Source organism: Lissotriton vulgaris, chromosome 5 (assembly GCF_964263255.1).
Source record: "Lissotriton vulgaris chromosome 5, aLisVul1.2, whole genome shotgun sequence".
Lineage (NCBI taxonomy): Eukaryota > Metazoa > Chordata > Amphibia > Caudata > Salamandridae > Lissotriton > Lissotriton vulgaris.
This window is the reverse complement of record NC_141693.1, coordinates 103,986,971-103,999,541: the sequence shown is the minus strand read 5'-3', so window position 1 is coordinate 103,999,541 and position 12,571 is coordinate 103,986,971. Positions and strand designations below refer to the sequence as shown.

Here is a 12,571-nt window from a genome sequence, read left to right as displayed (position 1 = left end):
ATTTGATCTAATACATTTTTTGTTCGACTCAGACGGTCTCTTGGCTGGAAAGAGGCACAAGAAAATGGCCTGGGTTAAGCAAGCTTCTTCTAGTGCTCTCTATCACTATCCCACCAAACTCATTCTCACTACTCAGCAGGTCCAAGCTTGGAGAAACCTACTCGCTATGGTGAGTCAGAATTTATCAGGGTGCAGTAGTTTTAGGACCTACTGGCCCGTTCTAGCGAGCTGATAAAGAACAAGTGTTATGTTCTCTCAGAAAGTGAATGAGCAATAAAGAGGTCTTTAAATCTTGTTTTTATCTTGTAATACTTGCTCTGTGTCCAGAGACGAATGTCAAACGTCCGCTTACGTCTTACAATATGCAGTCAGAGAAAGGTAATTGAACAACCTCCAGGATAAAGCAAGCAGAAAATGTAGAGGATTTTTAAGTGAACTGTCTGACAATCAATCGTGCTGTACCAAGTGTGAAGAGAAATTCCGTAAGATGTCTGTTTTTTTTCCTAACACACAGCATTTAAATAGCTTCTGAATGAACTGTACAAACATTTCAAAGGCTTTATTCGGATGGAAACAAATCAGAACACTTTACTTGGTGATATGGAAATGATAAACATTTTTTCTGAAACCCAATTTCCACATATTATTGCTTATAGAATATATAGTTTTATCAGTAAAAGCGCATGTTAGTGGGAAATAATTGCTTTGCTATTTCAATAGAAACATGCTGGTTGTAAATGACAGTGTGCTACCAAATCATGTATTAGTAATACATTTTATAAAAGTGAGCTCTGAACATGAACTAAGAAACATTCCTACTGGTCACATACATCACAGTTAGGTCGAGTAGATTATGCAAGTCACTAGACCTACAGGTCTAGCAACATGTTTATGACTTTGAGAGGCCAGAGGTCCCAATTGTTACACTGAACCGAGGTTAAGTTAGAGGGCACACGTGGACCATTGAGAAGTGCTCAAATGCAAAGCCTGTGGAGGAAGAGTTGAAGAACAAAGGAGCTCATTTCATGGCACCAGAAGGCAGGGGCTGGAATGGGAGTTACCACTTGAGTGACAGACCAATTCACTAAATAAGAAACCGAGAAAGGACTAAGCAGTATGACAACTGGACACTGTAAAAAGACTTACACTTTAGATCATAGCAATAGTACAGTATAATAACAACAGTTAAGCTAGTCTTCTGTTCCTCAAAGTCAAGTCAAAGTCAATGATAGATGGGCTTTCAAGCCTCACCTACGAATCAAGTGACATGCAGATTCTCATTCTTATAAACTCAAACAAGTCACATGGGCAATCCTCAACAGAATACAACACACTGCATTTTAAAGAACACTATCCCACCAGCCTTATGGTAAAATACACATGCAAGGTTTATGTAAATCATAATTACAAGTTCCTCCTTATTCACAAATGGAAGTCCAGTTGATATAATACAAAGATGGAAAAGATACAAAAATGCTGAACTCTCTTCTTATTACTCTAAACATAATAATACTACACTCATTTGAATAACATTAGTCCCCCCCCCCAAACAACGGAACAGGTAAGTACCTTCAATAAAGTTCTTTCTGATGGACATGAGTCTTGTTGATTCTTTATATCAACTCTGTTCACTGGCACCAGACTGGATCTGGAATTATTCCAGCAAAACCAGGTCATTGGCATTAGATGGTGTTGCACAATGGCATTGGTGGTATTGTGCCACACCACCAATGACATCAGAGAAACCTATTTGGTGCCAAAGTAACCAGTTTTATCCTAAAGTCTTCTGCACTACAAAGAGGCTAACAACTCTGAATGCGGTCAAATTTGAAAAGAAAAAAGAGAAAAACATTTTTGGAGGCAATGCGGTGAGGCTGTTTGGATGATAACGATTCAGAAAAGGGGGTGGTGATGAACAGAGTGTCTGAATTAAGCAGACCACTCTTACCCAGTCCAAAGATCAGGGCTTGATCCATCACCGTTATTTATCTCACTGCCCCATCCCAGCTCAGAACCTGGCTATATGCAAATCAGTCTGTCCCTGGCCCAGTGCATCATGGGAACAGGGCAGACTAAACTACCAAGCCAATTCTTCACCAGAAAGGAGACAAGCTACCGGGGACCGGTTTCTGGCATTTCAGCCGTCTTCGGCCCGGCTTGCTTGAATCCTGATGGAGCAGTGAGAAAGGGACTCATGTCTGAGTATACCCTGCCACACCTATAGTGGCCAAAAACGATTCAGAAAAGGGGGTGGTGATGATAGCCACCATATCCATCAAAATGAACTTTACTAAAAGTATTTTTTTCTGAAGGTTATTTACTTTCATGAATTCCATCAATGAACCATACCCAAAGCATCTCCAAAGGAGAACTCTTACTCTTACTCAGAACAAAAAGCTTTTAAGGACTGCTGTAGGAAAGTGCCCCTTTTGACATGGTCACCCCCGATTTTTGCCTGGTATTTGATGCAACTTTGACTGAACCTCACTGGGTTCTTGCTAACCTGGTCCCCAATGCTAGTGTTCTTTCCCAAAAACAAAGTAACTGTGCAACTGTTCCACAAATGGCAAGACCTTTAAAATCCATTTAAATCCATAGTAAATGGTACCCCTTGAACCTAGGGCATGGGTACTAAAGAGGGCCCCTAAGGGTTGCAGCATGTATTGTACCACCCTAAGGGACCTACCACTAAACTCATGCAGACTGCAACTGCAGGCTGAGTGAAGTGGTGCAGACAAAAGTGAAAACAGGACACAGACTGTGTGCCATGTTACCAGACACTGCATTAAATATCGGCAAGTCACCCCTACAGCAGGCATTCCAGCCCTAAGGCAGGGTGCATTATATCACATGTGTGGTAATATCTGCAAAGCAGATATGCCCATGTGCTGTCTAGTTAAATTACTAGATAGTAAAAGTGAACAGGGAAGCAATCTTAAGTATATGTACTGGTCAATGGTCATTAAGAGTTCCCCAGCTACGGGATTGCTTCACTGAAACCTATGGTGTTTGTTATCAAACATCTTGTCTTAAAACATCCATTCTTACGCCAGTACTAGATTTATCAAGACGCACCCAGAGGGAACCTTAGAGGTGCCCCCTGAAAACCTTACCTCCTCTTGTGTGATGGCTGACTGGTATTTACCAGCCTGCCACAACAGACACGTTTCTGACTCCCTGGAGGTGAGAGCCTGTGCTCTATAAGGTCAGACACAATGCCTGCTCTGGCCAGAGGTGTTGTCACCACCTCCAAACAGGATAGCAAGTAATCAGCATATCAAGGTAGGAGGCTTCAAAGGCCTCTGCCGTCTTTGATATGTGACCCAGGCTTCCGCCAGACAGAGGAAATGCCACCCCTTGCCCAGGGCCCATTTGGCAACAGGACAGGCGGGAAAATTTGCTATTATGGAGGCATGTTCATATCAGGCCAGTTAGACCCCACCCAAGGAGGGATACCGAAGTAAACACGAAAAGTAGAATCCACTATCTTGGATTTGGTGAAATTAGAAAAACTGGGACAGAGTTATACCCTCTCCCCAGAGTAAGTGGTCATAGAAGAGGTGTAGCTACTGAACAGATTTTGTTTCCTTGCTCCCGGGACCCTCACAAACCACCCTCCCCCAACCCACCCCCGAATACCTCCGTTGGGAGCTCCCAGACTTGTTCCCATGTATGCAGTATTAGCCTGGTTTTCCCCATAGGATAGGATATGATTACCATGTAAAGACACGTTTAAGTGAACATTTTACTTAATTGTAAAAATCAATATCTCAAAAATTACTTATTTGATCTTTAAATTTTTAGTGTTGAAATTTTATATAAAAATAAGTGTTATTTTTCTAAATTGGTCTTGAATTTATTCTTGACTGTCTCCCATTATTTGCCTTTGCGAGTAAAACGAATGCTTAGCACACTATCCTTTGATACGCTTAAACTGCCACACTACCACAGAGAGCATTTGGGTTTGTAACTTCTGCCTCCGTAAACCAATAACGGTCGCCTGGACTTTCTGCACAGTGTACCTCATTTTGGTGGGTTATATAGAGAGCCAGCTTCCTACTACTGCTCTCCCAAAAGAGATTGAAGCTTTCCCACTTCCCGTCGCAAGGAAAGTGGTTTTCCAAGTTGGAAATTTCAGGGGGTAGGCACGCAAGGGTTCAAAAGAGCAACCCATCAAAAAAGTCAACAGCAAATTCAAGTCTCATAGAGGAGCCTTAATTGGGGACAGGTGGAGATTTTTTCTGAAGGTCTTGAAATAATACAGCCACAAAGATAATTTGAAACTAACGCAATTAAGATTTAAATAGTAAGAGAAAATAAAAGTTAACTGATTAATGCAGGAATGCCTAATGGCCGAAATTTTGTTTTCACCGTTTGTTCTGAACCTACTGGAATCTTTGTCTCGATTCACAAATTTCTCACAGTCTTAAGCAACAGCAAACAAACTGTTTGAATGTATGCCAGCAAAAATGAAATGCCTTTTAATTTTAAGCGCAAATTCATTTTCTATAAATGAATATAGCGAAAACTAAGACCAAGATTTTTTAATAACTTGCATCAAAGGAAGAATGTCACCTCCCGATGGTACATCAAAGATGAAGATATAGAAACAGTTAAGCACTGGAGCTTCCTGGAATGATACTAACCCAGAATTAGAAACTATCTTTCCATCTTCCAATTACAACCAAAATGTCTTTGTTACGGTCACGATAACCTCTATTAAGCTAACGTGTAGGAAACACATACAATACTACATTCAGGTTTATAGCATAAAGATTCTTCCTACTCTTTTGTACAGTATTAAATACGTTCCCTCTCTAAATCGCGTTTCTTAAATTGAACTGAAGGATAGATTTTGAAAACATTTCTAGGTGTTCTAAAGAACAATTATTTTAGTGCCTAAACTGGAATTAGGTAGCACAGGCACAGTATTATATTTAAGGGGTTATAAGATTTAGAATGAAGCAGAGAACACAAAGTATGGAAATAAAAGTTATTAAAAGGATCATTTTAAGACTAAAACACCATTGAGGAATTTTAGCTGTGCAAATTTTAGGGATTACACTCGACCAAAATGTGTCAGACTATCGCACAACCATTTTCAATTATTGATTAAAATGCAATGACAGTTTGAAAGAAAGAAAAAAAAATGCAATGACACAACAATGTTTTAATGAGGAAATAGGTTAGAAGTTGGAAAAAATGCAGCACTATTTGCTATGTACATTCATCCTGAATAGGAGAACCAAAGGACTCCATCTTCAGAATAAGATGATGAAATTGAAAAGATAAAGTTGCTGGGACTACATCTGTCCTCACTGCAAGCCAGGGTAAATGGCAGGTATTGTTTATTCAGCATTTAATTACTTTTGTGGACAATATTTATGATTGAGGTTTGCTAGAAATTATGTGAGAGCTGCTAGTCATACAGTTAATTTTGTATGTCATCCTAGTGCAGATTAATGTAGAAATTAAGATTTTACATGCTTTAAGAATGAAGATTAGTCTTAGTGTTGTGGATGTAGTTTGTTGATCTCATTTTAGCATCTAGATCAAACTTTAATAAATTAAACTTGACCTGATATTGTCGAATTTTAAGTTTTAGGATATCACTCATTACTTTGTTATGGTTATTAAGTATAAATGTTGTTTCAACAAGCTTTGCATATGTGAACGATAGTATTTAGTGCAATGTGTTACTTTTTCCCCCACCTCAGGAATTTGGATAAGTACTTTTTTTACTATTGCTGGAATTTGTGAGATTTTTCATTATGTAATATTTTGCTAAACATCTGAAAACACATGAGTGTACTACAAGGTAACCCAGAATGGCTGGGGTGGAAGCCAATATGAAGGCAGACCATAGCTATCATTTTTGGTTTTGTGGTGCAGCAACTGTTACACTTCTGTCATCCTTAACATACTTTATGATTTGGCTTTTGGAAAGTGTCATTGTTTTGTACGAATAAGTTTCCTAAAGCTTCAGCAGCTGAGAACTTCCCCCAAAGGCTTGTTCACTGTTAGAAACAGTGGCCCATGACAAGTTTCAGCTGTTCCAGGCATTTCTCACGCACCTTTTTTGAAGGACGATGATGGCATGTGCCAGCCAATAGCAGTGGCAGTACCATGTTCAAAACTGCAAACCGGGCGCCCACATAGCTATTACATGCCCATGTATCCTTGGGCTGTAAAGTTGCGCTGACAAAAGCAGATGTGAGCCACTTTTCACCTTTTTGGTCACCTTGTGAGCTGCGTTGTCATTTTATTTTTAGGGATGCCACTTTCAACTTGCCCTATTTACATTTGCAAAGAGAGCATAAGGGCATGGGTTGCCTCTCTCAGGACTCCAAGTTCACTAAAGAGGCGCCAACCATCAGGAAGATGCAATTTAAATCCTACCATGAGAAATTGGAGGAAGGGAAAAGGAGCAAAGAGAAAATAGCCGGCATACAGCTCACGAGAGAATCAACAGGGCATGCCACAAGATTAGGACACGTCAGAATGAGGCCTTCTTTTGGAGCCAAGGAAAAACAAGCATTTGCAATCCAATCGGTCTCGCCTTTGGAACCTTATTTGTATTTAGCTATGCAGCACATTAGCCTGGGTGCTGAAACATCTACTATTCTTTAACAAAGAGGGAGTGACACGCCAGGTATAAGAACACATGGAGAGAAATATTGCCTTTCAGCTGGAAATGGTATAGTCCAAACCTCTGTTTTTAATATAAAAACAAGGCCTTCGGTGGTCATATCACTGAAAATACAAGATTTGAAAAAAATATTGTCTACGGGTGCTTGTGTCAAGAGATAATTTCTATGGACTGGAATCTAGAGAATGCTACAGTGATTCTGGTATTTTACCTACCTCTGCCGGTCGTTTTCTATCAAGAAGGTTAAATAGAGGTAGTTGCCACAAAAATTAAATAAAAGTCCCTCAGCAGAAAGCAATTCTGGTATTTTTCTGACCTCTACTGGCCGTTTTCTATCAAGACTGTTAAATAGAGGCAGTTGAACAAGCAGAAAGCAATTCTGGTATTTTTTCTGACCTCTGCTGGTCGTTCTCTATCAAGGCAGTTAAATAGAGGCAGTTGAACAGACAAAAAGTCCCTAAGCGGAAGCAGGCAAGTCCTACGGCTAATTCTCAGAGCCCACAAAGTACATACACATATAAGTATATACTAAATTATATATAAGAGGTCTCGAACGCTCGACCTAAAAAAACAAGCATGCGTGGTGCACAAACTATGTCCATTTTCACCTGTCAGGAGTCGACGAAACTGGGCAACTGGCAACACGTATTTATACATGACCAGCGGAAATCCCGGCTCATCATAGAGCCTGCAGGGCTGGCTAATCCCGTCACTTTGGAGGATGCTGTGTTACACATCTGTTTTAGTTTACGGATGTCATGTAGTGCTGCTTGGCGCAGTAGCTAAACTACTTTGCTGCCTGGCTGTGCCCCAACAACAGTCCTGCTGTGCTGTCTTGGTAAGCAGCCGCTGCCTGGGTCCAGCAACCACATCTGTGCACTGGCAGCTGGTGTTTCCTGCTGTGCTACGCTGCCCAGATCCAAGTTCTGCACCAGTGTGCTGAGATGCAGTGATATCAGGAGTGCTGCACTGCCCAGCTGTGTAGCACTGCTAGTGCATAGTGCATATGCCTGCTGGACAGGGAGCTGGGCGAATGTGTGGGCATGAGATGATCTGTGTTTGAGGGCACTGGAGGGTACATGTATCCAATTTGTTGTGCATAATCATTGGATGGTGGGTCTGTGGGGCATTTGATGGCAAGTGTGTTGTTGCATCTGATGGGGTGTGAGTGTTGATTGTGTGGGTGTCATTTTTTTCCCCTCAGTCAGTGTTCATGAACATCAGCAGCAAATTTTAAAAAAAAACTTCCTACAAGTGCTTTTATATCCCACCCCTCTTCTCCCTCACACAAAGGCTGGGGCGACACTGTTCTCAATTAAGCATTTTGCCTTGCCCAGGGGCAGTTGTTGTGTGGCCCTGGCCGGGGTGCACATATGTAGTTCCTATAGCCTTTTTCAAGTTTAATTCTTTATGTAGCTCTGTCTTGACAAGATGGGAGGAGCAACAGGAGGAAAAACAGTTATGGAACCTATGCTGCCCATCCCCTTCCTTCGAGGCACATTACCATGGACTCTTACACATTTTGTTACAACCAACAACTGCACTTTTAAAGCAAAATGACAACATGCCACTCACGACGTGAGGTCCTGTACATCTTTAGCACTGTAATCAGATACCAATGCTAAAGCCTCTGCTAACCTCTAGCTGAATCTAACAAACTGCAAACTTATCTTTATATCCAGGTCATATACAATGTTGGAATGTCATTCTGGGCTCATTCAACAGCACTTTTCACTAGTACTCTTCACTAGCAAACATTCACCAGACACTTTAGACAGAAAGTAACTCATACTCTAAAGATACCACAAATATCCCAAGCAGCCGGCTATCACCATGCTAATACACCGCACTTCCCGCCTTGATATGCCACCCGCAAACAGCCATCACAACACATTAGTCAGAATCTCCAAGAATCTCCAAACTTAACTCTAATAAAGCCCACATACGCCACATTGTCAGGATTCAGTGCTCGTGTATTCAAACCAAATATCTTTCCAGTTTCAAACTTTTCAATTTTTTATCCAAACTAAATTTCTGCACTGAGTTATGAGACTATGACTGTTAAGCTCACATTACTGTACTGTTTGCTTTACTTGCTCAACAGAGCAGGTGAGAAAACAACTCACATGCATAACCAGAAAACAGACCTTCTCCAGATTGCTATAGAGATCCTACCAGTAACAAAATACCCACCAAAAAAATACAAGATCACCCAAAAATGCCCAATAGACAAACCTTACCACACACATTGAACAAAGCCTCAATCTCCAAGCAGCAATAACAAACAACGCATATTAGTACTCAAACTGTTCAGATATACTTACAATTTTTTGTATCCAAAAAAGAGCATGTTGGTCAGACACCCTCCCCCTCCCCCCCTCTCCACCCCACCCCACATATAGAAAGTAAAGCATTGCCAACTTAGGAGCATATCTAAAATCATTAAGAAGGACAATTTAACTTCAATATGCCACACAATCACACGTGCAGCACTACAAGAAAGCAATACCGACGCCTAGTGAAACAAATCTACACAACAGTCTATAATGGACAAGTGAACTGCATCCATGGCCTTTGGCACACACATCCATACACACAGTACTTAAAAATACTTTATTTTTTAACTAACAAACACTCTTCAGTACCACATTAAAATAAACCAATTTTCACAAATGATACTCAATCGAAGAAAGTCTCAGAACAGTATGGAAACAGAGCCCAGAGAATCCAAAGGTGGTTCCAGCTTTTGAAGTGTACTGAGACACATACAGATAACATATTTGCATGACAGAAAGTGACTAAAATGTTGCAGAATTATGTACCAAACTTTAAAATAAACATCTAACAAAGAAATGGAAAGAAGAAAGCTGATCGGTCTTACCTCAAACACTCTGTATCGAACAATGTCACTTATTGCCATGACAGTCTTCAAATCATTTAATAAAGTGCTGACAAATAATGCTTCCAGACCTGCTTTTGTCTGAGCTATTCTTGAAAGCGATTTAATTGCCTGAAAAAGAAAAACAATGCATTTAAAGTTAAATACACCAAGACATTAACAGATTTTTCCACATGCTTTTCTTAGTTATATCATATCACTGGTTTAATCCTGGATGGCAAGTGCAATTGGCCTCAAAATTCGTTAGTATTCCAGGCAGCGAAAGCCCGGAAAACTGTTTTGTACTGGCATTTCCACAACACACAATCGACAGCTGATCTCTCATTGCTTTCAGCAGCTCGGTGAATTTTGACATGGCTCTGGGAAGTAACTTCTGCACACCAGAGGTTGATTCAGCTTCAGATATTGCTGTGGGTATTACATTCTGCTGTGCCTTAGGTGTAGGATGTTGGCATTTAAGAGCAAAGGGCATTGACAACTGCCTATGCACCGTCTCTGTGAACAGACATGACCACTGCTGCCACAAAGTGTGTGTGTGGAGCTCTTTGGAAGGAATGTGCTTTGGTAGAGTGATAGCTGACAACATGATGTATGTGGGCAGTGTTCAATGTATATTGAGAATTGAGTCCAAGGAGTTATGGTGGGGAGTTACTGTTGGGCATATCACGGTGGGATGTAATCTTCTGAGCGCAGTGATAGCCAACTATATGGCATATCTGTGTTGGATGTATTACTGGAGTCCATTCTAATGTCTTCTGTTGACAGTTTCTGTGCAGGGCCTCCTAGTGGTCAGTGCTTCAATGAATTAAGCTAATCCTGGCTGTTCTTGATGTATTTGACATGTTCTCTCTAGTGTGTTCTACTGGAGGATGGGGTGCCAATAGGAACAACGAAGACATTAAAATATAATTACATTGCTTTGGAGATACTGCGGTTAATCTTCAATGAACAAAAAATGAATATAACGGACACTATACACGCCACCCCACATGACAGACATACACCAAGGCTTCACAACATGTCAAAGTGTTAAATCAAAACGTGAAGTCAAGAAACAAAAACAGCTTCTGAAATGTGGAGCCAAAGGAAAACAGGGAATATACTGCAAGGGGCTTGAAAACAACGGGAGCAAACAGTGAGGTAGAGCCAAGGAATATACGTACAAAGTGATGCTGCAAACTTAGAGGATGGAGAAAATCAACATACTGGGCGATAGTGGCTATGGGAACAGGGAGAACGAAAGATGAAATAGAAACTGATCAAAAGATACCAGTCACACAGGTCAGGCATGACGAAATGGAATATGCACACAGTGTATGGAAGAATATAAATAAAGTGAATAAGCACAATAGAACCAACAGTGCAAGCAGAGAATAGATCCCAAGAGATAAGAACAGGGGAAATCAACTACATTAGAATCAGTGTGGTTATCTTTCAGCGTTCTCTCCTAGACACTACTGTTTTTGTTGCTTGATTTTATTGAAATTTTCCAAAGATCAACAGAAGCCATAATGTGCACAACGCAGAATAGGTTGACAAAATATTGACATGCAGAAATGCATGATGAATAACAATGATAAATATGGCATTAGAAATAATAGAAAAAGGAAAAAGAGAAACAAAACAGTGCAGGTACATACAATAGTGAATGTTGATGAATCGGGTTGTTACAACTGGCTAGCTGATACAGCAATTATTTTTGCAATGGGAAACACATCAGTCAGTAAGCTCAGGATGGAGCAGCAAGTAGGAGCGAAGTGGCTGCCAAATATCTTTGGGTCAGGAGGTAGGAAAGACACAGATATTGCCGGTGGTGTTACAATACATGCAAGGAGAGCTTTCTCTTGGCAAACAGAGTAATTGCGGTAAAGCGTCTAATCCCAACACTCAAATGGAGAACATACCCCAGCAGTGCCAGCAGCGGCAAGGGCGTCGGTTCGGTCTCAACCATTCGTTTTAAATGTTAAAAAACTGCCTCCCAAAAAGCCATGACGGCAGCGCAATGCCACGCTAAATGAATAAAATCAGCATGCTCCATCGCACACCTTTGGCAATTGTCCAGTTTAGAGCGACCCATCTTTGCAAGCAGCATGGGGGTGACATACTATGTATATACTTAAAATGTAGACGTTTATGCTTGCAATTATTGGATACATAACGAGTCTGCTCACAGCAATAGGCCCACATCTTGTCTGTCAAAGGGTGTGCTAGATCCCCCTCCCAGGCCGCCAGCACCCTTCCGTCCAACGCCGGTCAAAGTGTCTGCACAAGATGATACAGTCTGGCAACTAGATGTGTGCTGTCGGATGATGTAATTATTGTGGTGAGGAGTAGAAACTCTGGCGGTTCCATTGCCAGTGGGCGCAGCACTGCGACCAGCATAGCTCACGTTCTGTGCACCAGGAAACGGTCTAGAGTGGAAATATCACAGTCCGCTGTCAGGGCCAATATCGAGCGCATTTGTCAGTCTTTGAACATGTCACCTATGGTTCGGAGCCGAAGAGTGAGCACGCGCTCTCTGCTAGAGCCTCAGTGGTAGGAGACGCCAGGGGTTCTGGCAGATGCGGAGAGTACAAATACTCAGACTTTAAATATTTGCGGAGACGTCCCCAAGCCCAGCTTGTGGTTTGCAATGTAGGAATCTCAGATAGAGCACTCGTGAGCCCGAGCGGGAGAACAGTGGCAAGAGGATAAGTGCAGGCCGAAGTGTATTAAGGTTTTAGCAACTGCAATCGCGCATCAGGGTGATACCAAAATAAGCATAATGTGTCTGTGCCACCAAATAATATAAATAAAAGTCGGGAACTCCAAAACCAACCCGCATAAATGACTGAGTGAGTGTCTGCCATCCCACCCATGCCTGTCCCTCGGCCCAGACCAGCCACGTCAGCTTGCCCCGAAGGGTATTAAAAAAGGCGACCGTTAGTGGAATTCGAATGTTTAAGAACAAATATAAAAACCAGGGCAAAACCACCATCTTAATGATCACAATTCGCCCAGCCATTGATAATAAGAGTGCTCTT

The 12,571-nt window shown here is 41.4% G+C and overlaps 1 protein-coding gene across 1 annotated transcript in view; it reads right to left on the bottom strand.

The window, feature by feature from the left end:
- PSMD5 (proteasome 26S subunit, non-ATPase 5) overlaps positions 1 to 12,571 on the bottom strand; it is a 94,897-nt gene that overhangs the window by 56,335 nt on the left and 25,991 nt on the right. The window contains exon 4 of the mRNA XM_086920996.1: positions 9,531 to 9,659. Within this exon, the coding sequence (XP_086777122.1) occupies positions 9,531 to 9,659 (129 nt within the window). The remainder of the gene's footprint in view (positions 1 to 9,530; positions 9,660 to 12,571) is intronic.